Source organism: Anabrus simplex, chromosome 5, assembly GCF_040414725.1.
Source record: "Anabrus simplex isolate iqAnaSimp1 chromosome 5, ASM4041472v1, whole genome shotgun sequence".
NCBI classification, from domain to species: Eukaryota; Metazoa; Arthropoda; class Insecta; order Orthoptera; family Tettigoniidae; genus Anabrus; species Anabrus simplex.
Window position 1 is genome coordinate 400239240 of NC_090269.1, and position 27904 is coordinate 400267143.

Here is a 27904-nt window from a genome sequence, read left to right on the forward strand (position 1 = left end):
CCGCAACGGATTTGCCATAAGACAGAGTGTTGTACAATTTTTATGTTTTTGAATATAAATGGTTCCTTAAAAGAAGCACAGTCCCACGAATAGCCGCCCCGGCAATCGTGGCTAGGTAGCTTTCCTAAGGGCAAACCTCTTCCACAACTCAACCATCATACCCGGTGTGGTACCTCTTGCACCCACTAACAACCAGTAAACAGTGACGGGGTTCACATGATATTTCTCCTTGACGTCATTGGATACTGGAACGTAGATTGCCTACTTCTCAGAGTGTACATCGTACGGGTGTCTTTCACCTGATTCTACTATATACTGTTGGATCTAATACTAGAGAACGATCTCTCTGTTTATCGATGGCTAGAACATCTGGTCTTGCATATTTAAAATATGCAATTTGTTTGATTTGTTAGAGTACATATAAGAGTACGGTACTGTAAGTCATCGTGGAAATGAAAGAAGTTAATATACTGACGTAATGTATTTTGGTAATATCTATCATTATGAAATATTATGTTTTATCTCAGATGAACTTAAAGTAGGCCTACGTTAACTCTCCACATCGTGTTATGTTTAAAAGCGCAGTATCAAGGACACCTTTTCAATACCACTCGCCACTCTGCAGCATCTGAACAGGTGTAACTCTGCTCTGTATCGAGTGACCCTTTTCAGAAATATGTACGTTCCATTTCGATAGTATTATATGACCATCAACACTTATTTTACATTAGCAAATAAATACCACATCTTTATTAATTTAGATTTAATTTATATAAATGTAATGTAAATTTTTGATAGCACGTACCAAGTTAATTAGGTTTTGAAATTTAATTTAGTAGAGTTGTCAATATTTGTAGTCTCTCAACACCAGTTAAAACTGTTATTTCCATTTTCATCATAATTGTTTACCACAATATTATTACAGGTCTTTTGTCTCTCTTGTCTGACATTTGTGGCATGCGACACTTTCCTTTAATAGAATAAGTGATAACGTTACAGGTTGGTTTGGTTCATTTAAGAAGAAGCTTTATGGAAATATATGCGAGACTTGACCTGGAGTGTCCGGTAAGGCGAAGACCATTGATCACGTGGAACGATTACGAATATTTGTATTAACAATATAATTACGAATAAAATACCATCTGTTTGAACGCTCTAATTTATTTCACGATGATCCAATACACAGACGCACAATTAAATGCAACTATGAATGATCACACTCCCAATTGCTGCCTATTTACAAGTCTCTGTCATCTTCACACGGCATGGAGTTAGGCTCTTTACCTGAGAGGGGTATAATCCTTGCTCACAGGCTCCTCTTAATTCCACTTCATCTCCAAGTCCAGTCATTCTACACAGCAGCTGCGCGCAAAAACAGCAAGGGTTAAACACAGCACTACTGACCACACAATACACGATGACAGTTCCTTGGTTCAACTCCATAAACTGTCCATTAATTCGCATAGTCAAACACAGTGAGATACTTGGTACTGAATACCAAACAGCAACTGTTCAACAGTGCTACAATATTCCACACAACAATGGCAATCAGCACTGCTTCAATTCTACTCGCATAACTGTTCCGCACACAGACTCCAAGGCAGTCTTCGGTCCATGGTAGCAACACCCAGTACTCAAAGGCAGTACTCGGAGTATTCCGTTTCGTACGTGACATTACTCTGACTCCTGTGGCACAATGACGATAGTCAACAACGCTGCCAACCATCCAACTCTAACACTCACCCCAACACACTGGCTTCAACTCTGACTGTTCGTGGCTAGCCTCCTTTGTATAGTTCGGGTGATTTGTACCAGAATATTTGCGATGCGCCTAGCGACGGAACATTAAGAAGAAATTTAATTATTTCTCCTTCCCAGGAACTTAACTTTTTTACTATAAAGGACAAAGGAAGCAATTTATACAACTGTAGGTACATATAGGCCTATCTAGTGCTTTGACAGTACATTGTCCTACAAATGAAGATTACGGTCGTGTGTCTCTGATATTTTCGAATTCCTCTTTTATAAGTTCGTTTTATGGACCAAGGAATATACCGACCAAGCAATCAATTTTTAATTCTTTATTTTTTGCCCTGTAAGTCTATTTTCGTTCCTTTTATGGGTTGGAGAATATACTGGCAAGGAAATCAAATACATTTATTTTGTACAATTGTATCCATGAGAGTACCGTAATATAAATATTGTAGATATCAGTATTAACACTCATGCCCCAAGAATAATATTATTGTTTTGCACTGTATTATTATCACTTAAGTTCAAATTATTTATACACCGTAAATTTATAATTGTTCGATGAGAATTCAAAATAAATTGGTGCAATAGAGCCTTTAGCTAAAGAAAATAAGTCCAACCATTCCTTCTCCTTCTTTTTTCACATCCTTTACCCCCTATGCTTATTCATTCATATCTACTTCAACTTGGCACATCTCGTGATCGGAGAGAAGGCGTAACCATCTAGGTGGCCTGTCCCACCCCCTCAGCTAACAAAATCACATTTGAATTTTGTTTCTTTTCTTTCACTATTTTCAAGAAAATTAAACAATAATTCCAGTTGGGAAGGTACCTTCAGTTATTCACAAAAGGGCTCAACCACTCTAGAAATTACACAGGGTTCGAAGGCTCAAAATATGTACAATAGTGTAATGAATTAAATACAACTCGCTATGAGTAGCACAGTCAAAGTCGTTGACCCACGGGTCTTCAGAAACTAGCAACGGGAATTTGCACAGTCATAAAGCAGAAGCCTTAGCTTCCCCAGGATTTATAATATGCAGGGTTTCTAACACTGAGAGTTTGTTTTATATCGGAGTATTGTTTGCCCCTTTGGGCCATGAGTCCCCAACCATGACCACCTCGGCCATCATCATAGTAGAAAGCAGTAGTGAACTGGTGTACAATTACCCCTACACAAATAATATGAAAGCAGGCCTCAAAAAATAGAAAAGCCCAATGGTAAAGATTCCAATCCCATACCACCGGGTGACTAAGTATCAGAAGGTAAATATGCCGAAAAAGAGAAAGAAAATATAGATGGTTGAAAAATGTAGTCACCCTACACAAATTTAGATTAAGTTTAACGAGGGTAACCACTCGTACTTCCTTACATTTCAACTATTTCCCCAGGGGAAATGAAAAGATAAAAATTTAAAGACTAAAGTTACATTAGTTTTCGATATTACATTTAATTTGAGAACTGAGCCGGCGACCTAGCAGTTACATACTAAAGGGGACGGAGAAATCTTCCCTAGCTTCACACGCAGTAGTTCACTTAATAAAACAGAGTGCCTTACGCTGTTTATTTATGATGTCATGATGCCCAAACCCCGCCTCACGACTCCCGTAGGGCGGCCTCTCTCCTTAGTTCGTAGTACACACACTAAAGCGGCCACAAGATTCCATCCTCAAAGCTCGCGTCATCATAGGGGGTTTCGGCAGAACTATCTATGCGTTTCAGTGAAAACTCATTTGATTGGATTAAATGAAATTCATATCATATATTCTGATCGGTGAATTAGCTTGATATCACCCCTCTAGAGGGGTGGATAGATCAAGTTTGTAGTTTATGTGACTTCACATAATTAAACAAACAATGGGAGATCAACTATAATTAACGTCTAAATACAAACATTCTCCCTTACAAGTAATGGCATCTGAACTTGAATGTCGGGAAACAGGCTGTGGATTTTCATTTTAAGTCAGAAACATCTAGTCCTCAGGTGGAAAAGTTGCTAAGATTTCCCCTAGTTCACTGTTTTTCTAGAGATAGATGCACAGTCGTAGAATACACAGTTTACAATTCACCGAGAGGCCTTAGTCATGCTACAAGAAAAATGATAATGGTGGTATGAATAGATTGGATTGAAAATTAAATCACTAAATGGATATGACGAGACAGCCAATTAAATTTGACTAGAAGGAGAAGGATTTGTCGGGGTTGACTAAACTAGGTGTAGACGAAGGCATAAATTTGACAGACGAATTAGAGAAAAGGAAGGTTGTGGAAATTACTTATATATTGAAAGTTTTGCACAGGATAGGGTGGCGTAGAGTGCTATATCAAGTCAATCTATTGACTGTTGATCTGAACGCGAGCTCATTATTATTGGTATGGCCGGCTCCGTAACATAACGGTCCTCTGGGACCAGAGTTTGATTCCCGGTGCTGACAGAAACTTAAGAATGGCAGGATGGCTGGCCTTTCGTTAAAATGGTGCATGCAGCTCACCACCATTGCGAGTGTGTCTTCAACGATCTGCGCCACCTCTGGAGGAGGACACGAGATTACTATTATTGGTAGGCTGTTATTAATTTAGACTCAATAATAATACTTATATTTCAGATTTCGGAGTGACGACAGGCCGGCAGCTTGTGGAGTTCCCATGCGCTTTCGTGTTCAACAGCAGTGAAGCTCGCAATGGTTCATTTGCCAGTCCAAACTTCCCTGGGTTCTACCCACGGGACACGGAGTGCCATTACTTCTTCCACGGGCACAACAGAGAGAAAGTTCACCTGCATTTCAACTACTTCGACGTGGAGGGAGTGTTGCCGTAAGTAAATATCCAGTAATATCGGTTATACACTACCTCAACTGTCGTGTCATAGTTAAAGTGATAATGAAACTAGGTCAATGTCTTCTTAGTAGAGTATGCTGAAATTTAACCTTTGAGGACCAAGCGACACATTTGTCCCCTAAAACATCTTTCTTTCTTTACTTTTATTCCGAAAGAAATCAATAATTTTCTAAGTTTCCATTCAGTGATGTATGTAACTACTCGTCTACACTTAAATTTTCATTATGGAATACCATTAACCCAAAAATAAAAGAAACTTAAATTTCCCTTTTCATCGAATATCATTTCTTGTTTCGTTGGGGCTCATTGGACCACGTGGTTTCTAACTCTCGTGAGTCTTCTTCTTAATCCAGTATTCCTTCATATTTGCACTGTGTGTTGCTTTACTTTCCTGTGTCCACTTCATTCCCACTCTAGGACGCAATGTTTTAGCTGTCAGTGATATGCGGATGTTCTGATCAGCATTCTAAATTGATCCCCGATAAATGAATATATCCTTAGGACCAACATTTAAAAATTCTAGGTCTTTTCTAACAAGATTTTTACAGGGGACTAATGCTTTTTTTAAATATAAATGCTATTTGTTCGGGGTGTCGGTCTATGAAGATCTTTTGCCCCTACTTGCATCATATGTGAGGAACCTGCGTGTATTATGTAAATGGCGGAAGTGTAAAGTGCTGAATGTGAGGAAAGGAAGTTTAAGGACGACAGAAACACCCAGTCCCCAGGCCACGGATAGTAATCATTTACAATTAAAAAACCCTGGCCCGTCCGGGAATCGAGCCAGGGGCCGCCGGGTGACAGGCAGTCACGTTGCCCCCTACACCGCGGGGCCAGACGGACTAATGCTAAATTATTATTATTAACAAATACATCGCAATTGGGAAATATCCCCGTGGCAATGGTCACTTACAGTAGTGTGATAATAAAGTTAAAATATAATTCAAAACAACTACAACAACACTTGTAATATAAATCTAGCAGTAAGCTCAACCTATAGTATTGTAAGCCGTAGTGTTAAGTACTGGAAGTGTATTTGTATAGGCCTATGATGATGCTGGATTTAGAATGTTAAACTAGTAGTGAAAATCCACAGCCTGTTTCCAGTTATTTGACCGGGTCAGGAATGGAATGAATGAAGCCCCCATCTAGCGGCGAGGATAGGAATTGTGCCGGCTGCCGAAGCCTGTCGCACTCCTCTGAGGCAATGATTAATGAATGACAGATGAAATGAAATGATATTGAAGAGTGTTGCTGGAATGATATATGACAGGGAAAACCGGAGTACCCGGAGATAAACCTGTCCGCATCCGCTTTCTGCAGCACAAATCTCACATGGAGTGACCGGGATTTGAACCACGGGACCCAGCGGTGAGAGGCCGGCGCCCTGCCGCCTGAGCCACGGAGGCTCTTATTTAACCAAGCAGTAGTCCGGCTTCACGATGTAGGGGGTAGCGTGTCCGCCTGTCGCGCAGCGGCCCCGGCTTCGATTCCCCGCAGGGTCAGGGGTTTTTGATTGTAAATGATTAAAATCCTTGGCCTGGGGATTGGGTGTTTGTGTCGTCCTTAACGTTCCTTTCCTCCCATTCAACACTTTACACTTCCGCCATTTACAAAATACATGCAGGTTCCTCACACATGGTGCAAGTGGGGGCAAAAGATCTTCATAGGCCGACGCCCCGAACAAATAGCATTTTAAAAAACTAAGTAGTATTTCTTGTAATGTTTTCTTACCATGGAATTGCCTGTTGTACAGTAGCAGTAGCTGTAGTTGGGTAATTTTGTTTTAACTTTATTATCACACTACTGTAAGTGACCATTGCCACCGGGATATTTCCCAACTGCGATGCATTTTTTAATAATAATTTAGGATTTGTCCCTTTCCCTCTAGAAATGGTGATGAAAATTCTTGAGGTCAGTCTCTTGTTGTCCACTCTGACTATGTGACCGTAGAAGGTGTCTCCTATTTCTCGTGGCTTATGTTATGCTCCTAAAATGTTGGTAAAGCTCGTTGTTATGCCTGATTCTGTATTCACAGCCCACTTTAGTGGGGCCCATGATTTTTCTTAGTATCTTTCATTCTATGAGTTTTAAATTCCTGAGGTGTCCTTTCTGACCTTGTTCAAGTATTCTGAGACATAGAGTACAAAAGATCTTCCTACGGTTTCATAGTGTCAAAGTTTGAGGCGAAGGGAAGGGGATTGGGAGGTGTAAATTTTCTTACAGGAATGGAAAGCTCTCTCCAGTTTGGAACACCTGGGTTTCATGGCTAAATCCTCACTGACGTTCGATGTTATCCATTCTCCAAGGTATTTGTAGGAGTTAGTCTTGATTATTACTGCATTCCCATGTGGGATTGAGTTCGGTGAATCTCTGATGTTGGTGATGAACTCCGTTTGGTCAATGGCAATCCTCAACCTTATATTTCATTAATTCACACTCTCATAATTTACAGTATTTATTCTATAACTGCTCTGTGACCATACCATTAATTCTCTAAGAGTTCTTCCTTCAGATTTACAAGTAATAGTGACAAAAATGATTGTCATAGTTTTGCGACAAAGAAATAAATGTGGGAACGTAGTTGATATTACTGACCAAAACCATCTGTGGTTTTGTATTTACACTGACTGACAGAGCAAATGCAACACCAAGAAGGAGTGGTTCGAAAGGGATGACAGTTGGGGAAAAAACAGAGACGGCACGGACGAATAATTGATGTTTATTTCAAACCGATATGCAGGTTACACAATGCGCACGGCATCGACTCAGTAGGATGTAGGACCACCGCGAGCGGCGATGCACGCAGAAACACGTCGAGGTACAGAGTCAATAAGAGTGCGGATGGTGTCCTGAGGGATGGTTCTCCATTCTCTGTCAACCATTTGCCACAGTTGGTCGTCCGTACGAGGCTGGGGCAGAGTTTGCAAACGGCGTCCAATGAGATCCCACACGTGTTCGATTGGTGAGAGATCCGGAGAGTACGCTGGCCACGGAAGCATCTGTACACCTCGTAGAGCCTGTTGGGAGATGCGAGCAGTGTGTGGGCGGGCATTATCCTGCTGAAACAGAGCATTGGGCAGCCCCTGAATGTACGGGAGTGCCACCGGCCGCAGCACATGCTGCACGTAGCGGTGGGCATTTAACGTGCCTTGAATACGCACTAGAGGTGACGTGGAATCATACGCAATAGCGCTCCAAACCATGATGCCGCGTTGTCTAGCGGTAGGGCGCTCCACAGTTACTGCCGGATTTGACCTTTCTCCACGCCGACGCCACACTCGTCTGCGGTGACTATCACTGACAGAACAGAAGCGTGACTCATCGGAGAACACGACGTTCCGCCATTCCCTCATCCAAGTCGCTCTAGCCCGGCACCATGCCAGGCGTGCACGTCTATGCTGTGGAATCAATGGTAGTCTTCTGAGCGGACGCCGGGAGTGCAGGCCTCCTTCAACCAATCGACGGGAAATTGTTCTGGTCGATATTGGAACAGCCAGGGTGTCTTGCACATGCTGAAGAATGGCGGTTGACGTGGCGTGTGGGGCTGCCACCGCTTGGCAGCGGATGCGCCGATCCTCGCGTGCTGACGTCACTCGGGCTGCGCCTGGACCCCTCGCACGTGCCACATGTCCCTGCGCCAACCATCTTCGCCACAGGCGCTGCACCGTGGACACATCCATATGGGTATCGGCTGCGATTTGACGAAGCGACCAACCTGCCCTTCTCAGCCCGATCACCATACCCCTCGTAAAGTCGTCTGTCTGCTGGAAATGCCTCCGTTGACGGCTGCCTGGCATTCTTAGCTATACACGTGTCCTGTGGCACACGACAACACGTTCTACAATGACTGTCGGCTGAGAAATCACGGTACGAAGTGGGCCATTCGCCAAGGCCGTGTCCCATTTATCGTTCGCTACGTGCGCAGCACAGCAGCGCATTTCACATCATGAGCATACCTCAGTGACGTCAGTCTACCCTGCAATTGGCATAAAGTTCTGACCACTCCTTCTTGGTGTTGCATTTGCTCTGTCAGTCAGTGTATACTCTCAATTACTGCATGCACATAGTTGCTTTGTTGTAGTTATTGATAGTGTTAAATGTTCTAAAAATTCATCTGTAAGACTCTTTTTGTCCGCCTCTATGGTTTGGTGGTTAGTGTGATTAGCTGCCACCCCCAGAGGTTCGGGTTCGATTCCCGGCTCTGCCAAGAAATTTGAAAAGTTGTACGTGGGTTGAAACGGGGTCCACTCTGCCTCGGGAGGTTAAATGAGTAGAGGTGGCATCGATTCCCACATCAGCCATCCTCGAAGTGGTTTTCTGTGGTTTCCCACTTCTCCAGGCAATTGCCGGGACAGTACCAAACTTAAGGCCACGGCAGCTTTCTTCCCTCTTCCTTGTCCATCCGTTCCAATCGTCCCATCCCCACAAAGCCCCTGTTCAACATAGCAGGTGAGGATGGCTGGGCGACGTACTGGTCATCCTCCCCAGTTGTATCCACCGACCCAATGTCTCACTCTCCAGAACACTGCCCTTGAGGCGGTAGAGGTGGGATCCCTCGCTGAGTCCGAGGGAAAATCCAACCCTGGAGGGTAAGCTGATTCAGAAAGAAAGAAAGAAAGAAAGAAAGAAAGAAAGAAAGAAAGAAATGCTCTTTTTGATAAAAGAAACACAGATCTTAGATTATTTGACACCAGTTACCTTGTTCTTGATGAGGGGTACTATGCTTATAACTCTAGAGGTTCTTTTGAAGGAACATTCACAGAATATAAATACTCTTGAATATCGACAGATAATTGCTAGAAAGAATGGTAAAGACGCACCTTATTATAACAGAGAAATAAAGAGACTAAGAAGGAGGTGCAGATTGGAAAGAAGTAGAGTTAGAAATAGCTGTACAAGTAAGGAGAAATGGGAGGAACTTACTAGGAAATTGAATCTAGCAAAGAAGGCAGCTAAGGATAACATGATGGCAAGCATAATTGGCAGTCATACAAATTTTAGTGAAACATTCAAGGGTATGTATAGGTATTTTAAGGCAGACATTTACAATAAGATATAAAAGTTAAAAACTAGAAAATCAGCTGGAATTGATAAGATTTCTGGGGATATACTAAAGACAGTGGGTTGGGATATAGTACCTTATCTGAAGTACTTATTTGATTATTGTTTGGTTGAAGGAGGTATACCAAATGAATGGAGAGTTGCTATAGTAGCCCCTGTGTATAAAGGAAAGGGTGATAGACATAAAGCTGAAAATTACAGGCCAGTAAGTTTTACATGCGTTGCATGTAATCTTTGGGAAGGCATTTTTTCTGATTATATTAGACATGTTTGCGAAATTAATAACTAGTTCGATAGAAGGCAATTCGGTTTTAGGAAAGGTTATTCCACTGAAACTCAACATGTAGGATTTTAGAAAGATATAGCAGATGTCTTGGATTAAGGAAGTCAAATGGACTGTATCGCTATTGACCTGTCAAAAGCATTTGGTAGGGTGGATCATGGGAGACTACTGGCAAAAATGAGTGCAATTGGACTAGACAAAAGAGTGACTGAATGGTTTGGTGTATTTCTAGAAAATAGATCTCAGAGAATTAGAGTAGGCGAAGCTTTATCTGACCCCGTAATAATTAAGAGGGGAATTCCTCAAGGCAGTATTATTGACCTTTATGTTTTCTTATATATATAAATGAAATGAAATGAAATGAAATGTCGTATGGCTTTTAGTGCCGGGATATCCCAGGACGGGTTCGGCTCGCCAGGTGCAGGTCTTTCTATTTGACACCCGTAGGCGACCTGCGCGTCGTGATGAGGATGAAATTATGATGAAGACAACACATACACCCAGCCCCCGTGCCTTTGGAATTAACCAATTAAGGTTAAAATCCCCGACCCGGCCGGGAATCGAACCCAGGACGCTCTGAACCGAAGGCCAGTACGCTGACCGTTCAGCCAACGAGTCGGACTCGTTTGGTAGGGTGGATCATGGGAGACTACTGGCAAAAATGAGTGCAATTGGACTAGACAAAAGAGTGACTGAATGGTTTGGTGTATTTCTAGAAAATAGATCTCAGAGAATTAGAGTAGGCGAAGCTTTATCTGACCCCGTAATAATTAAGAGGGGAATTCCTCAAGGCAGTATTATTGACCTTTATGTTTTCTTATATATATAAATGATATGTGTAAACAAGTGGAATCAGTGGTAAGGCTTTTTGCAGATGATGTTATTCTCTATAGAGTAATAAATAAGTTACAAGATTGTGAGCAACTGCAACGTGACCTCGATAATGTTGTGAGATGGACAGCAGGCAATGGTATGTTCATAAACGGGGTTGAAAATAAGGCTGTGAGTTTCAAAAATAGGAAAAGTCCTCACAGTTTTAATTACCGCGTTGATGGGGTGAAAGTTCCTCATGGGGATCATTGTAAGTATCTAGGTATGTCTGCACATGGTTATGAGGGTGTTTAGGGGTTGTAGTAAGGATGTAAAGGAAGAGGCATATAAGTCTCTGGTAAGACCCCAAATAGAGTATGGTTCCAATGTATGGGACACTCACCAAGATTACCTGATTCGAAAACTGGACAAAATCCAAAGAAAAGCAGCTCGATTTGTTCTGGGTTATTTCCGACAAAAGAGTAGCGTTGCAAAAATGTTGCAAAGTTTGGGCTGGAAAGAATTGGGAGAAAGAAGACGAGCTGCACGACTACGTGGTATGTTCCGAGCTGTCAGCGTAGAAATTTCGTGGAATGACATTAGTAGACGAATAAGTTTGAGTGGCGTCTTTAAAGGTAGGATAGATCACAATATGAAGGTAAAGTTGGAATTCAAGAGGACAAATTGGGGAAGGGGAGTTAGGGACTGGAATAACTTACCAAGGGAGATGTTCAATAAATTTCCAAAGGCTAGGAAAACAACAGATAGTGAATCTGCCACCTGGGCGACTGCCCTAAATGCAATGAGTAGTGACTGACTGACTGAAGCTATCTTAGTACCTTGAGGTACTGGGACTGCCAAGGAATGGCACGAAGACAACAGGCAAAAGTGTGGGAAGTTAACAGGGACCTCACAACGCTTGCTGAGGGTTAAGTTAGTTACAATCCTGGCATTTGCTTGGAGACGAGGTGGGAAACCACGGAAAATCACTTCGAGGATGGCTGAGGTGTGAATCTGACTCCCTCTACTCAGTTGACCTCACGAGGTTGAGTGGACCCCGATCCAGTCTTAGTACAACTTTTCAAATTTAGTGGCAGAGACGAGAATCGAACCCGAGCTTCCGGGGTTGGCAGGTGATCACACTAACAACTACACCACACAGGCGGACAAAAAGTAATTTAACCCTTTCGCTTTTAAGCTCTCAACTGATGAATGTGTGCAAAATGTCAGCTATATTTACCCCACAAATCACACATTTTTAAAAATTGAATGAACTGCACACCAATTAAGATATCGACATGATAGTTTGTAAACGTATTGAGTATATATCGCTCATTATCACTGCATTTAAGTCACGCCACTAAAATAGAAAGGTTCAATTTAAAAACAAATAACAAATGCGTAAACAATGTTACAAGTTTCAGCTTTTGATAATTTTGAAGACGTAATTCTGGAAAATGGTGTTCAATGCACAAATTTCTGATAGATATTAGTAGAAAGGTCATATTATTGTTTACTAGCATGGTAAATGTCAAGATTCTTTGTGAATTAGATCCAAGGATAGATTAAATTGTGGAAAGTGATGTATCAATGAAAATGTCGGCCATTTCGTACAAAATACACATTTCTTACTGGAGGTGCTGGATTATTATCATCGTCATCTATACTTTCTGATTCTGACAAAGAAATATCATCACTTGAATACTAATTGTCAAGACATTCAGTGATACCGTCAGCTAAATGAACTGTCTTCGCTATGTCGAACGCGATAAATAACTAGGCCTATATAAATGATCGGTTATGTGAATGATGTTGATCCACGAAATATCACTGTAATATTTGTCACAAATGGAAGATAGTAATTGATTTTACTCAAATAAAGTCTCAAATCGGAGGTTGATTAAGAAATACCGTCGTTACGAGCGAGAAATATGTATACGTACTTACGGGCAGTAAAAGGGACCCCATTATGTTACATTCCGCTGCTCGCGCCTTTTTTTGTTTCTTTCTTGAGGTCCAGGGCTGGCACCGATGAATGGGAGTGCTATGTCTATGAATTCTCATTATTTTTCCTTATGTCCAGCGCGGATATTTTGTTGAAAGAAAAATAACATGATCCCTGGACCAATACATCTATATACAGTATATATAATAACTTGTCCTGACCGACTGACTGACTGACTGACTGACTGACTGACTGACTGACTGACTGACTGACTGACTGACTGACTGACTGACTGACTGACTGACTGACTGACTGACTGACTGACTGACTGACTGACTGACTGATTCGTCATAGCCGAGCCAAAACTACTGGACATTAAAAAATGACATTTTGGAGATACATTCATATTAAGATGTAGGTGCTCGCTAAGAGAGGATTTTTGGATATTCTATCGCTAAGGGGGTGAAAAGGGGGGTGAAATTTTAAAATGAGTGTACCTGTATCTCAAAACTTTAAAAGTTTACACATGTAAAAATTGGCATTTAGAATCTTCTTCAAAAACAACGAAACACGCATTTCTTTGTTTTCAGAAAATCCTAATAGGAGGGGTAAAAAAGGGTGAAAAAGGGCTTCAATGCCTTTTATCGGGATACCGGTACTTATATCTCAGAAACTGAAGATATTGCGGACTTTAAAATTGGTACTTTTGATCTCTTTTAAAAATAGAGGAACACGTTTTTGTTTTTTTGTTTTTGGAAAATCCAATTAATGGGAGGGTGAAAGGGGGGTGAATTTTTAAAATAAGTGCATATATCTATCAAAACTTTTAAAGTTTACAGATGTAAAAATTGGTATTTAGAATCTTTATTAAAGAAATACGTATTTTTTTTTGTTTTCGGAAAATCCCAATGGGAGGGTGAAAAGGGGTGAAAAAAGCGGTTGAATGCCTTTAATGAGGATACTTACATCTCAGAAACTGAATATATTACAGACATGAAAATTGGTGTTTGGAATCTCTTTTAAAAATAAAGAAACACGTACATTTTTGTTGTTGGAAAATCCAATTAATGGGGGGGTGAAAAGGGGTGAATTTTTAAAATGAGTGTACCTATATCTCAAAACTTTTAAAGTTTATACATGTAAAAATTGGTATTTAGAATCTCATTTAAAAATAAAGAAACACGTACTTTTTGTTTTCGGAAAATCCCAATAGGAAGGGTGGAAAAGAGTGAAAAAGGGGTTGAATGCCTTTACTGAGGCTACTTATATTTCAGAACCTGAAGATATTACAGACCTGAAAATTGGTATTTGGGATCTACTTTAAAAATAAAGAAACAGGTAATTTTCTATTTTGGAAAATCCAAATAATGTGGCGGTAAAAAGGGGGGTGAATTTTAAAAATGAGTGTGTCTACATCTTAAAACTTTAAAAGTTTACAGATGTAAAAATTGGTGTATAGAATCTCCTTTAAAAATAAAGGAACACGTATTGTTTTCTTTTCCGTATATCCTAATAGGAGCGGTGTAAAAGGATGAATAATGGGTTGAATGCCTTTAATGAGGATACATATATCTCAGAAACTGAAGATATTACAGAACTGAAAATGTGTGTATGGGATCTCCTTTAAAAATTAAAAAACACGTATATTTTTGTTTTTGGAAAATCCAATTAATGGCGGTTAAACAGGAGTGACAAATTGGGGTGAATTTTTTGAAAGACTATATATACAGAATATCTGAGATACGTAAAATGTTACAGACGTAAAAAGTGTGTATTTGGAATGTAAAAGTAAAGAAACATACGTGATTTGTTTTTGGAAACTCCACTTAAGGGGAACTAAAAAGGGGTGAAATTTTAAAATGAGAATTTCTACAGTATATCTGAAAAACTGAACATGTTACACAAGTGAAAAATGGTATTTTTTATCTCTATTAAAAATAAAAAGGTGTATTTTTAGTTTTCGGAAATACCACTTGGGTGGAGGGAGGGGAGGGTAAAAGTGACTGAAAATGGTGTTGAATTCTTTTAATTAGGCTGCTGATATTTCCAAAATGAAGATGTTACAGACGTGAAATTTGATATTTGGAATCTGCTATAAAAGTAAAGAAACACTTATTTTCGAAAAATCCAATTGGGGGTGGGGGGGTGAAAGAATTGAAAAATTAATTGACTAAATTGTGTGAGAATACATACATCTAATAAAAACTGAAGTTGTTACAGACGTGAAAATTGGTATTTGGATGGCCTTTAAAACAAAAAACAAAAATGCGTTTTGGGGGGAAACCATCTTGGGAGGCGGGAGTGAAAAGGAGTTGAATTCCTTTATTGAGGGCACATAAATAAAAAACTGAAGAAGTTAGAGTCGTGATAATTGGTATTTAGAAGATCCTTTACTATTAAAGAAACAAGTATTTTTGCCGGAAAATTCACTTGAGGGGGGGGGGGGGGGTTGAAAGGAAGTTAAAAAAAAGTTAATTACTTTTATAGCGATACTTATATCTCAAAACTGCAAAACTGAAGGTAACAGACGTGGACATTGGTGTTTGGATTCTCCCTTAAACATGAAGAAATACGCCTTCTTTTAATTTTTGGGGGGGAGGGGTAGATAAAATTAACGGCGGTGGGGTGTAAAAGGAGGTGAGACCAATTGATTTTACTGTTCATAACGTACTTATAAGGAGCCTCCGTTGCTTAGGCGGCAGGGCGCCGGCCTCTCACAGCTGGGTTCCGTGGTTCAAATCCCGGTCATCCCATGTGACATTCGTGCTGGAAAAAACGGAGGCGGGACAGGTTTTTCTCCGGATACTCCGGTTTTCCCTGTCATCATTCATTCCAGCAACACTGTCCAATATCATTTAATGTCATTTGTCATGCATTAACCATTGCCTCAGAGGAGTGCGACAGGCTTCGGCAGCCGGCACAATTCATATTGTCGCCGCTAGATGGGGGCTTTATTCATTTCATTCCTGACCCTGTCGAATGACTGGAAACAGGCTGTAGATTTTCGATGTACTTATTCTGATCATAAACTGATCATTTTTAATCTTTCCTAAGTTCGTTTTCAACAGCCATCTTTTCCTTCGGAGGACGTTCTTAGATTACAGTGTTTTCCTGGCATATAAATAAAAATTTAAACACATTTGAAATAAACGATAGGAATGAGACTGACCGTCAAATTGTTCACCTCTATAATAAGGTCAATAATGCACGGAAGTATGTCATTCGTATCGCCAGAAATCCCGCACACTTGCCTGCGCGCGACAATGGTGCTGGTCACATTGTCAACAATGACAATGGCAGCAGATGTAACTTACCGCCAAGTAGCGGTCTTGCACCTTGCTCTGGGGTCCAGAACATCAAATAATAATAATAATAATAATAATAATAATAATAATAATAATAATAATAATAATAATAATAATAATAATAATAATAATAATGTTCTGGGCCGTCGTAAAATGTGCGGAGCGCGCTGGAAACGGGTCCTGGACGGGTAATGACTGAGAACGGCCGCGGATTCAGTACCGCCAAGGCGCCCAAGACTACACCACGCCGATGTCCTGAAGAATTTGGTCCATATTAAAAATGCTTATAGGAAAAGATGGCAAAGATTTAGGGACCCAACTGACCGGGTGGAATACCTGGATCTACCCCGGGAAGTACGAAATGGATTGCTGGAAAGAAAGGTTGAAAAATTGGGAGGAAACTTGCCGTAATCTTTTAGAAAACGATCAGATCGCGATTTTTTGGCGGATTTTCACAGAAAACGGGTCTGATCGCGAATTTCGGCGGATTATATATAAAACAATAAGCATTCAAATATAAATTTCAGTATAATACCGTAGCGAAGCACGGGTATCTTGCTAGTATATATATTAAATGGAAAATTTCATGAACCCTGGATCAATAAATCGTTTAATGATTCAGTTAGGGCACATTAAGTGACAGCCCTTCAAATTACATCGAATGAGAAAAGTCAATAAAACGACACCAAAGAACTTCAGTGAGCAAACACATCACACACGAAAGGCAAACAAAACACTTACGGAAGCGCTACGACGTAGCAGAAATAGTAGTTGTAAGGTAGTAAAGTATGTATTCTTCAAAATAAAATATTTCGGAATATTTCTTAACCAACCTCCGATTTGAGACTTTATTTTAATAAAAGCAATTATTATCTTCTATTTGTCACAAATATTACAGTGATATTTCGTGGATCAACTTCATTCACATAACCTAAATGAACTATATCCGACTAGGCTATATCTAACACTTCGCTTACAATATGCACCTAATTACCTAAGAAAACTATTTAATTAATGAACTAGCAAGCAAACTTAATATAATGCGTATGATACTGCTTAATTTCACTATATAATCAATATCATCAAGGAAGAAAGAAGGAAGCGGCAGTGGCCTTAAGTTAGGTACCATCCGGGCATTTGCCTGGAGGAGAGGCGGGAAACCACGGAAAACCACTTCAAGGATGACTTAGGTAGGAATTGAACACACCCCTCTACTCAGTTGATCTCCCGAGGCTGAGTGGACTCCGTTCCAGCCCTCATACAACTTTTCTAATTTCGTGGCAGAGGTGAGAATCGAATCTCGGCCTCCGGGGGTGGCTGCTAACCACATTAACCAGTACACCACAGAGACAAACTGTTGCAGCGTTACTCTACATTTTGTGCAAGTTAATTAACAAGTTTATGTTATTGTACATACATTTCTAAACCTAGAGAACGAAGTATGATGAGAGAAGGAACAATGACGGCTACAGTGACCATGACGATGAAAACGGCGATCAGGATTACGGGGAGAGATTTAATAGCTAACGCAGCAGCCTCTCACCGCTGGGTTCCGTGGTTCAAACCCCGGACATTCCATGTCCGATTTGTGCTGTACAAAGCTAAGGCGGGACAGGTTTTCTGCGGGTACCCAGGTTTTCCCTATCATTTCTCATTTCAGCATAATAATAATAATAATAATAATAATAATTCTGTTGTTTATACGTACCACTAAATACTTTTACTATTTTCGGAGACTCCGATGTGCCGGATTTTAGTCCTGAAGGAGTTATTTTACGTGCCAGTAAATCTACCGACAGGAGTCTGACGTATTTAAGTACCTTAAAATACAACTGGACTGAGCCAGGATCGAACCTGCCAAGTTAGGGTCAGAAGGCCAGCGCCTCAACCGTCTGAACCACTCAGGCCGGCTCATCTCAGCAACACTCTCGAATATAATTTCATTTCACATGTCAGTCATTCATCATTACCCTAGAGGAGGGCGACAGCTTCGTATCCCCGCCACTAGATGGGGACTTCATTAATTCCATTCCTGACCCCGTCGAATGACAGGAAGCAAGCTGTGGATTTTCACTTTTCATTGCTAGCTTGGTGCAGCCGTTGTCGGCCAGGCACTCCGAAGTGTAGATTCAAACTCAATATCTCCCGAATGCAAGTTCACAGCTGCGCGACCCTAACGGCAAGGCCAACTTGCTCCGTGTGAGAATAAGTATATGAAAAGCTGTTTGCTGGTGTGTGTACATACATCCGTCAGGGAGATAAAACATTTGTGCAACAGCAGTTTTGAAAGCATTACATCCATTAATCAATCAATCAATCAATCAATCAATCAATCAATCAATCAATCAATCAATCTATCACTACTGATCTGCATTTAACGCACAGTCACACCACATATTGATTTCCTAGACTTTACTTAAATATTTGCAAAGAAATTGGAAATTTATTGAACGTCTCCCTTGGTAAGTTATTCCAATCCGCAACTCCCCTTTCTATAAACGAATATTTTCCCCAATTTGTCCTCTTCAATTCCAACTTTATCTTCAGATTGTGATCTTTCCTACTTAAAAACTCCACTCAAAATTATTCGTCTACTGGTGTCATTCCACGCCATTTCTCCACTGACAGCTCGGAACATTCCACTTAGTCGAGCAGCTCAACTCCTTTCTCCCAAGTCTTTCCAGTCCAAGCTTTGCAAAATTTTTGTAACGCTACTCTTTTGCCGGAAATCACCCAGAACAAATCGAGCTGCTTTTCTTTGGATTTATTTCCAGTTCTTGAATCAAGTAATCGTGGCGAGAGTCCCATACACTGGAACCATACTCTAGTTGGGGACTTACCAGAGACTTATATGCCCTCTCCTTTACATCCTTACTACAACCCATAAACACCCTCATAACCATGTGTAGAGATCTGTACTCTTACTTTACAATCATGTTTATGTGATTACCCCAATGAAGATATTTCCTATACCGTATATTAATACTTGGCACTTATAATGATTTTCAGAAGGAATTTTCACCCCATCTATGCAGTAATTAAAACTGAAAGGATTTCACCTATATGGGAAACCCACAACTGACATTTAACCCCGTTTATCATCATACCATTGCATTGTGTCCATCTCACAACATATTCAGGTTATTTTCCAGTTGCTCACAATCTTGTAACTTAACTATTACTCTGTACAAAATAATATCATCTGCAAAAAGCCTTACCTCTGATCCCACTTCTTTACTCATATCATTGATATATATAAGAAAACATAAAGGTGCAATAATACTGCCTTGAAGAATTCCCCTCTTAATTATTACAGGGTCAGATAAAGATTCGCATACTCTAATTCTCTGAGATCTATCACTCTTTTGTCTAGTCCAACTGCACTGATTTTTACGAGTAGTCTCCCATGATCTACCCTATCAAGTGCCTTAAGTAGGTCAATCACGATATAGACCATTTGACCTCCTGAATCCAGGATGTTTTCTATATGTTGCTGGAATCCTACAACTTGAGCTTCAGTGGAATAACGTTTCCTAAACACGAACTGCCTTCTATCGAACCAATTATTAATTCCGCAATATATATCTAATATAATCAGAAAGAATGCTTTCCCAAAGCTTAAATGCAATACATGTCAAATTGACTGCCCTGTAATTTTCAGTTTATCTCTATCATCCTTTCCTTTGTACACAGGGACTGCTACAGAAACTCCCCATTCATTTGGTATAGCTCCTTCATGGAAACAATAATCAAATAAGTACTTCAGAAATGGTACTATATACTAAATCCATTGTCTTTAGTATATCCCCCGAAACCTTATCAATTCCAGCTGCTTTTCTAGTTTTCAAATTTTGTATCCTATTGTCAATATCATTGTTATCCTAGGTAAATTTTAGTTCTTATTTACTATTAGTCACCTCCTCTCTATAGACATTATTCTTGTAATCAACAGTCTTTACATTCTGCGGACTGAATACTTGTGCCTTTTGCAGATTCTCGCATGCACACTCCCCTTGTTCATTAATGATTCCTAGAATGTCCTTCTTGGAACCTGTTTCTGACTTAAAGTACCTATACATACCGTTCCATTTTTCACTAAAATTTGTATGACCGCCAATTATCCTTGCCATCAGGTTATTCTTATGTGACTTCCTTGCCAGATTCATTTTCCTACTAAGTTCCTTCAATTTCTCCTTACACAGCCATTTCTATGTCTATTTTTTTCCAACCTGCACCTCCTTCTTAGTCTCTTTCCTTCTCTGTTATAATACAGTGGGTCTTTACCATTCCTCACCGCTTTTAAAGGTAGAAACTTGTTTTCACATTCCTCAACAATTGCTATAAGCCCAACCCAGAGTCTGTTTACTTTTTATTTACCGCTTTCCACCGATCATATTATTTTTAACTCCCTCATGCCTGTTTTATCAGACATATGGTATTGCCTAATAGTCCTAATTTTAATACCTGCCTTTCTATCACATTTATGTTCAATTACGACAAAAACAGCTTCGTGATCCCTAATACCATTACTTCGGTTTCTCTATAGAGCTCATCTGGTTTCACTAGCACCATATCCAGAATATTCTTCCCTCCAGTTAGTTCCATCACTTTCTGAATCAGCTGCCCTTCGCTTATTAACTTATTTGCCATTTGTTAGTCATGCTTTCTCTCATTTGCATTACCTTTCCAATTAACATTTGGTAAATTGAGATCACCCGCTACAATCACGTTCCTTTCCATGTCGTTTTCCTCATGGCTGATTACCTTATCAAATAATTCTGTATCAGCGTCAGTGCTATCCTTTCCCGGTATGTTAACCCCAAAGACATTAAGTTGCCTATAATCTTTGGAGATGAGCCTTACACCTAGAATTTCATCTTTGTCATCTTAAACTTTTTCGTAGCTTACAAATTCTTCTTTCACCAGAATGAATACTCCCCCTGCTATCATTCCTATACTATCTCTACGATACACATTCCAGTTCTGTGAGAATACTTCTGCATCCATTACATCATTTCTCAGCCATGATTTAATTCCTATTACAATATCTGATAAGTATATATCTATTAAATTACTTAATTCTGTTCCTTTATTTACAATACTTCTACAGTTCAGCACTAACATTTTTATGTCATTCCTACTTCCGTTTCCCTGTACCCTTATCACCGCTCTCTAGACCACCCTGTTTCCCTGAATGTACCTCCCTATAACCCTTCTAAAAATGTCCTAACCTTTATGTACCATTGCAGTGTAAGTGAAGGCAATCTGAGCACAGAAACCTATCTCCTACCCACACATTAGGAACTAGAAATCTCACTCTCAGTTGCCTACATACCCACTCCATATTCTCATTTAAATCCTCAATCACCTTCCAGTCAATATCCCTCCGACATAGTATTCCACTGATAACAATCTCCGCTTCCTTAAACTTCACCCGTGCTGCATTTAGCAGATCCCACACATCCCCAACTATGTTGGTACTTATACCTGCCTGCTTTACGTTGTTGGTACCAACGAGAAACACTACCTCCTTCTCCTTTCCCTCCTCTTTCTCTTCCTCTTTCCTCAATATCTGCCTTAGCCTATTTCCTGGATAACGCAATATCCTGGTTCCTTTTCCTCCACACACCTTCCCCACATGTCTAACAATATAATCCCCCAGGACCAGAGCCTCAACACTACCCACCTCATTTGATCCCCTCCCCTTCTTGTCAGCCCTATCTCTCCTCACTGCTGTAGAAGCTACTTCCTCCTCCCTTTGCTCCCTCCCGTGAACCTGTTCCACCTGCCTTTTCCTATCCTCTGTTCTACATTTCCCTTTCCTACCTTTTCCTTTCCGCATACTTCCACATTTCACAGCAACAGTTCCCTGTTCCTCATTTTCCCTGTGTTGTTCTACCTTAAGTGACTCGTACCGATTTTTCACATACACCTGTCCTGAATTCTGATCTTGACTAGAGCCCTTGGCCTGCAATCTCCTCCCCTTAAACATTAGACCATCTGTTTTCTACAATCCCCCTCTTTCCTTCCCATCTCTCTTTTTCACCTACTGTATCTTGTACTTTTTTTGAGAGAGGTCTACTTTCCTTCCTGCCCTCTGAGAGAATCCTAATTATCTCCTTGAAACTCTCCAACTCCTCCCTCATCCTCCTTAATTCCTGGCCACACCCACAGTTCCTACACTTGCACTCCCTATCCATGCTTTATGGAATGATGAACAGTAAAGGAAAAATAAAATAACTTAATCTGTGCTAAATAAAATGAAAGGAAAGCAATATCGTCTAGTTTAGTATACAAGGATCACACGACAATAAGGTAATTAATATACGCTACTACTACATTACAACACTACTTAGTTGCACCAAATTCTTATCCTCCAACACCCTAACAGGATGAAAACTGCTGTTATTACTGAAAACCGAAAGAATTATATAAGAAGTTCACAATTCTAAACTGCAGTTAAGTCTACCCTAATTACTACCATAGAATTGTAGTAAGAGAGTTACTACAGATACCTCTACTATACTACACAAATATTTCACAGTAATAGAATAAGCACACTAATTCCTAATAAGTTACCACAATACACTACAATAATTTTAAACTACGTTCAGATGTATCCTAATTACAACATGTTATTACTAAGCACAAACAAAAGAGAAATTACAATTATAGTTTGAAATTCGCAAGAACTATTCAAAGATTACTAAAGCTAAATGCGTAGACAGATTATTATAAGTAGGCCTACTAATTTTTCCTACTATGGTCTAATAGAAATTAAAACTGCCCTTAGGTTAAATGCTGAAGGAGCGAGAGGGCTAACGTACACATAGATCCACACGAATATATCACGAATATACTGGTGAATCTTATGGTAAGTTGGTGTGTTTCAGATGTGAGGCGATCTCTGCTAGTGACTACGTGGAATTCTCCAACTTCCTGGCGAGGGATCGTAAGTACTCGCGCTACTGCGGGCAGTTCAAGGAGTTCCACGTGGAATCAGACCGAAGATTCTTCAGGGTAACTTTCCGCTCCAATGACAGGCTGGACGGAACGGGGTTCAACGCCAGCTACCAGTTCCTGGATGAAGTGGAAACATACACCGTCAAGCTGGCTGAAAGGAGTACAGCCACAGGTGATCTTCCTATACGTTATTCATTGTACTGTCTTACAGGGAAACTTGGTTAGAGTGCTATTTTTAGTGAGACGGTGCCCACTATGCTGATTCCGAGCTGATTGCAGCGAGCTAGTCTGGCTCTGTCCACAAGTGAGCGACATCACAGCTGGAAGGAAGAATTCGTAGTGGAATATTCCTGCCTCTCTCTGGGGTCTCCTTGGAAGTCTTTTGCGATTACCTGGAACATCGAGACAATTGAAGGCCGAAAGGTTTCTGGGCATATCCAGCTTCCGAAATGATCGAGAACCACTGGACTTCCTATTTAAGGCAGGCTAGACGAGTCTTCAGAGGCATTCAGTGCTGTGTGAGAGTGAGTGCTGCCGTGGTCAGTGACAGTTGGAGATGAGGTTCTGCCAGATTTGAAGAGGAAGTCTGTGTGTGCTGTTCGTTGAACTGAGTGTTCGTTCTGTCTGTCTGTCTGTCTGTCTGTCTGTCTGTCTATCTGTCCTGGTGGGTTTGAGCCTCTTGTTCCAGCTGCTGTGAAGTTAACGGCGTATCTGCTGCAGCATGGAAGAGTCCGACGTAAGACAGGCAAGGGACATTGAACGAATACCGTTGGGAGTGAACGGACCATGTACGTCATACGGGATTATGAGGCTGTTAAGTCCGACTCGTTGGCCGAATGGTCAGCGCACGAGCCTTCGGTTCAGAGGGTCCCGGGTTCGATTCCCGGCCGGGTCGGGGATTTTAACCTTCATTGGTTGATTCCAATGGACCGGGGGCTGGGTGTTTTTGCTGTCCCCAACATCCCTGCAACTCACACACCACACATAACACTATCCTCCACCACAATAACACGCAATTACCTACACATGGCAGATGCCGCCCACCCTCATCGGAGGGTCTGCCTTACAAGGGCTGCACTCGGCTAGAAATAGCCATACGAAATTATTATTATTATTATTATTATTATTATTATTATTATTATTATATGAGGCTGTTGTGCGCGGGCTGTGAACTGAGTGGCTGTGACAGAGACAGTGCCAGTAACTGTCTGACTGAGACTAGATATGACAGTTGTGGATGTGTCGTGTGTCTGTAATAGCTTACAAATGTCTTAACTAGTTTGACTAACCCGTGAGAACAAAGGAGAAGCGTGAGCTAGTGACACCGTGTGTTTGTGTAGTTGTATAAGCAATTAGTGTTTTGTAATAATTTCTGGAGTTAAATGCTACCAGTTGTATGTTATTTATCCACCCTCCAACACGTTACAGTAGCGAAGAAATGTTTACAAAGTTATCAAATTTAATTCGCTACGGATTTAAAATGAAAGTTATTATTCAAAGATTTACATTTTGGAGAGTCCACTATCAGCTGAGCCTGTAAAACACGTCCTCAGTTCACACGTAAAACAGTTTGGTAGAATGATTATCTATTTTATCACTTGAACGCCGTTCGGAAGAATTTGAATATTTTAAACCATATCTGATTTAACATCTAGGAAGTAAAAGCGACCAACTTCTTAAATTTTGATTTTTTACGCCGAACAGTAATTTGGAAATAAATACTTTTCTAAGGGGTGAATGTTTTGAAAAATGTATAAGATCTAGCATATTGAAGACAACCCTTCATTAAAAAAAAATTATGTTCGTGCCTGAAACGGTTCCGGAAGAATGGATATTGTGTTTTTGAGAGTCAACTACCATCTAAACCACTTAGGGGAGAAATATTTTTAAGTATACTGTATTTTACACCTAGGTCATAAAAAAAGACTTCTCGTAAAATTACAACTTTTTATATGCCAAACGGTTTTGGAGGGATGAATAATGTAGTACACGGAGCTAACCTCATTTGACACTTTAGCAGTGGGACGTTTAAAAATATTTCCTATATCATACCTATGATTTAAAATATATATCGCTATTTGGAATTTTGTCTTCGTACGTTAAACCATTTCGGAGGAAAGAATAAATATACTTTTTTCGGATCTTAACCTCCATCTAACTCTCTGAGGGGTTAAATTTGTTTCAAAACTTCTGTTATATAATACCTAGTACATCATTTGACATTTTAACTTCGTAATTCATACGGTTTCATATAAAGGTATATTGTCATCCTTCCTCATCCCGCCGTTAAAACCCCTTAGGGGTGTATTGTTTTAAGTCTACTTCTTATTTGTATCCTCAAAAAAATAATTCAAATCTGTTTACACCCCCCTTAGGTTGATTCCTTTCCCCCACCTAAACAAAAATGCGTGTTTCTTTATTTTTAAAAGAGATTCCACATACCAATTTTCACGGCTGTAATATCAGCAGATTTTGAAATACCAGTATCATAATAAAAATAATTCAACCCCTCTTTCAGTCCTTTTTACCCACCCTTCAAGTGATTTTTCCGAAAACAAAAAAGTATGTGTTAATTTACATATAAAAGAGATTTTGAAAACCAATTTTCACGTCTGTAACATGTTTCGTTTTTTAGATACACTCATTTTAAAAATCCACCCCATTTTTCACTCCTGTTCACCAACCATTAAGTAGATTTTCCGAAAACAAAAGAAGATTCCAAATACCAATTTTCATGTCTGTAACATCTTAAATTTTTGAGATATACGGTAAGTATTCACATAAAAGTATTTAACCCCTTTTTCAGTTCTTAATTCACACGCCACCCGCCCACTGAAGTGTTTATCGAAAACAAACAAATACGCGTTAATTTTATTTTTAAAAGGGGTGCCTGGCCGAGGCGGTATAGCCGTGCTCGTTTCGCCCGGAAGGATGTGGGTTCGAATCCCCGTCAGGAAGTCGTAAATTTAAGAAACTAGATTTCCTTTTCCGGAGGTGCATATGGCCCTGAGGTTCACTCAGCCTACACCAAAAATGCGTACCAGGTTGATTCGTGGGGGCAAAGGTGGCTGCCCGTAGAGCAAACCACTCTACCCCATCAAGTGCCGAGGTTACGGATAGTGGAAGCCTTTACCTTCCGCCCCTCCAAGGGCCTTCATGGCCTGTACGGAGATGACTTTGCTTTGCTTTTGCTTTGCTTTATTTTTAAAGAGATTTAATTTTGTGTGGCTATTTCTAGCCGGGTGCAGAAAACAAATGATGCATGTTAGTTGTAAGGCAGATTCTCCGATGAGGATGGGTGGCATCTGCCATGTGTAGGTAACTGCGTGTTATTGTGGTGGAGGATAGTGTTATGTGTGAGTTGCAGGGATGTTGGTAACAGCACAAACACCCAGCCCCCGAGCCGTTGGAATTAACCAATGAAGGTTAAAATCCCCGACCCGGCCGGGAATCGAACTCGGGACGCTGACCATTCAGCCAACGAGTCGGATCCTAAAAGAAATTATAAACACCAATATTCACGTCTGTAGCGTGTTAAGTTTTTAATATATACTGTGTATATGCTCATTTAAAAAAATTGCCACCTTTAACTCTTCCCTTTAAGTGGGTTTTCAGAAAACAAATTACTTTTACTTTTGCCGATTTTCACGATTGTAACATGTTAAGTTTTTGAGATATACTCATTTTTAGAATTCACCCCATTTGTCATTCCTGTTCACCACTCCTTAAGTAGATTTTCCAAAAACAAAAAATATGTGTTTCTTTATTTTTAAAAGAGATTCCAAATACCAGTTTTCATGATTGTAACGTCTTCAGTTTTTGAGATATATGTATCCACATAGAAGGTATTCAACCCATTTTTTACCTTTTTTCACTCCCCTTAATAGGATTTTACGAAAAGAAAATTATACGTAATTTATTTTTAAAGGAGATTTCAAATACCTCAAAGGTGCCTATTTAATTGTCTGGGTCTCAGCTGCATGCATGGTCGTGCGAAATGCTAGGGAGTGAACCAGCTGCATTTAGTGTTCTTTGAAACTCTCTAAGTGAATATATCGTGGATTTTCCTCTAGGAAATTGTAAAGAGTTTGTGGTAGAAGACTTTCATATTTACCCCACACCAAGTGCAATGTATGTAATACAAATTATTCTAGATTTACTGATCCGAGAACGTTCTTCTGTTTCAGCTTCACTCTCCTGCCTACTTATGATCCTGCTGCTCATCTTCGTCCAGGGTGTTCTCCGTCAACTTGTTCTCTGAATATGACAGGGCTTTAGGCATTCTGACCCAAAGCATAAAGACAATCAACTACAGAAACATTGACTATTTATATATGATGTGTAGTGAACATTTGTAAGCTGGACTAATCTTGCACTGGATATATTTCTACATAACGAGACTATTGTGAATTTATATATTATGAACAAGTCTACAGAAGTGTTTGTTTAGAAATATCCGTGTTTAGTTTCTTACACAACTAACAAGAAATACCCCTATCTGTCCCTGTTTTGAAGCAGCCAAGTTCTTCAACAGCTCAAAATGTACTCTACATGCAAGGAACTGTTAAACACCTACCAGGTCTTCACAAGATAGAAAATCTTGTATGAATGTAATGTTATTGGTATATTGGTAAAGAATCCCATCGAAAACTTTTATACACTGTTGTAGTGATTTTTCTTCCTAGAGCTTTGTAAATATAAAACTTGTAACTCTCTAACACCACCCTGTTTGACAATATTTGAACACTGATTTCATAACAGAAGTTTTACTACACTTTAAATATCCCCGAACAAAGAGTTAATGAGGAGCGATAATGCACAGCTCGCCTTTCCGTGAGGAGAGAACATGAGAAAACAAAAGTAGATAGAAATTTCATTGTAGGGATACTCCACTTACATCCCCAAAGTTGAATTTTCTCACTGCCTATAGTTATACCACTGTA

General features: G+C 40.0%; 1 protein-coding gene across 1 annotated transcript in view; it reads left to right on the plus strand.

Annotated features, from left to right (window-relative positions):
* Positions 1–27545, plus strand: part of LOC136875003 (suppressor of lurcher protein 1) — a 1553195-nt gene extending 1525650 nt beyond the window's left edge. The window contains exons 12-14 of the mRNA XM_068227855.1: positions 4360–4567; positions 22892–23133; positions 27149–27545. Of these exons, the coding sequence (XP_068083956.1) occupies positions 4360–4567; positions 22892–23133; positions 27149–27222 (524 nt within the window). The 3' untranslated portion in view covers positions 27223–27545. The remainder of the gene's footprint in view (positions 1–4359; positions 4568–22891; positions 23134–27148) is intronic.
* The last annotated feature ends 359 nt before the right edge of the window (positions 27546–27904 follow it).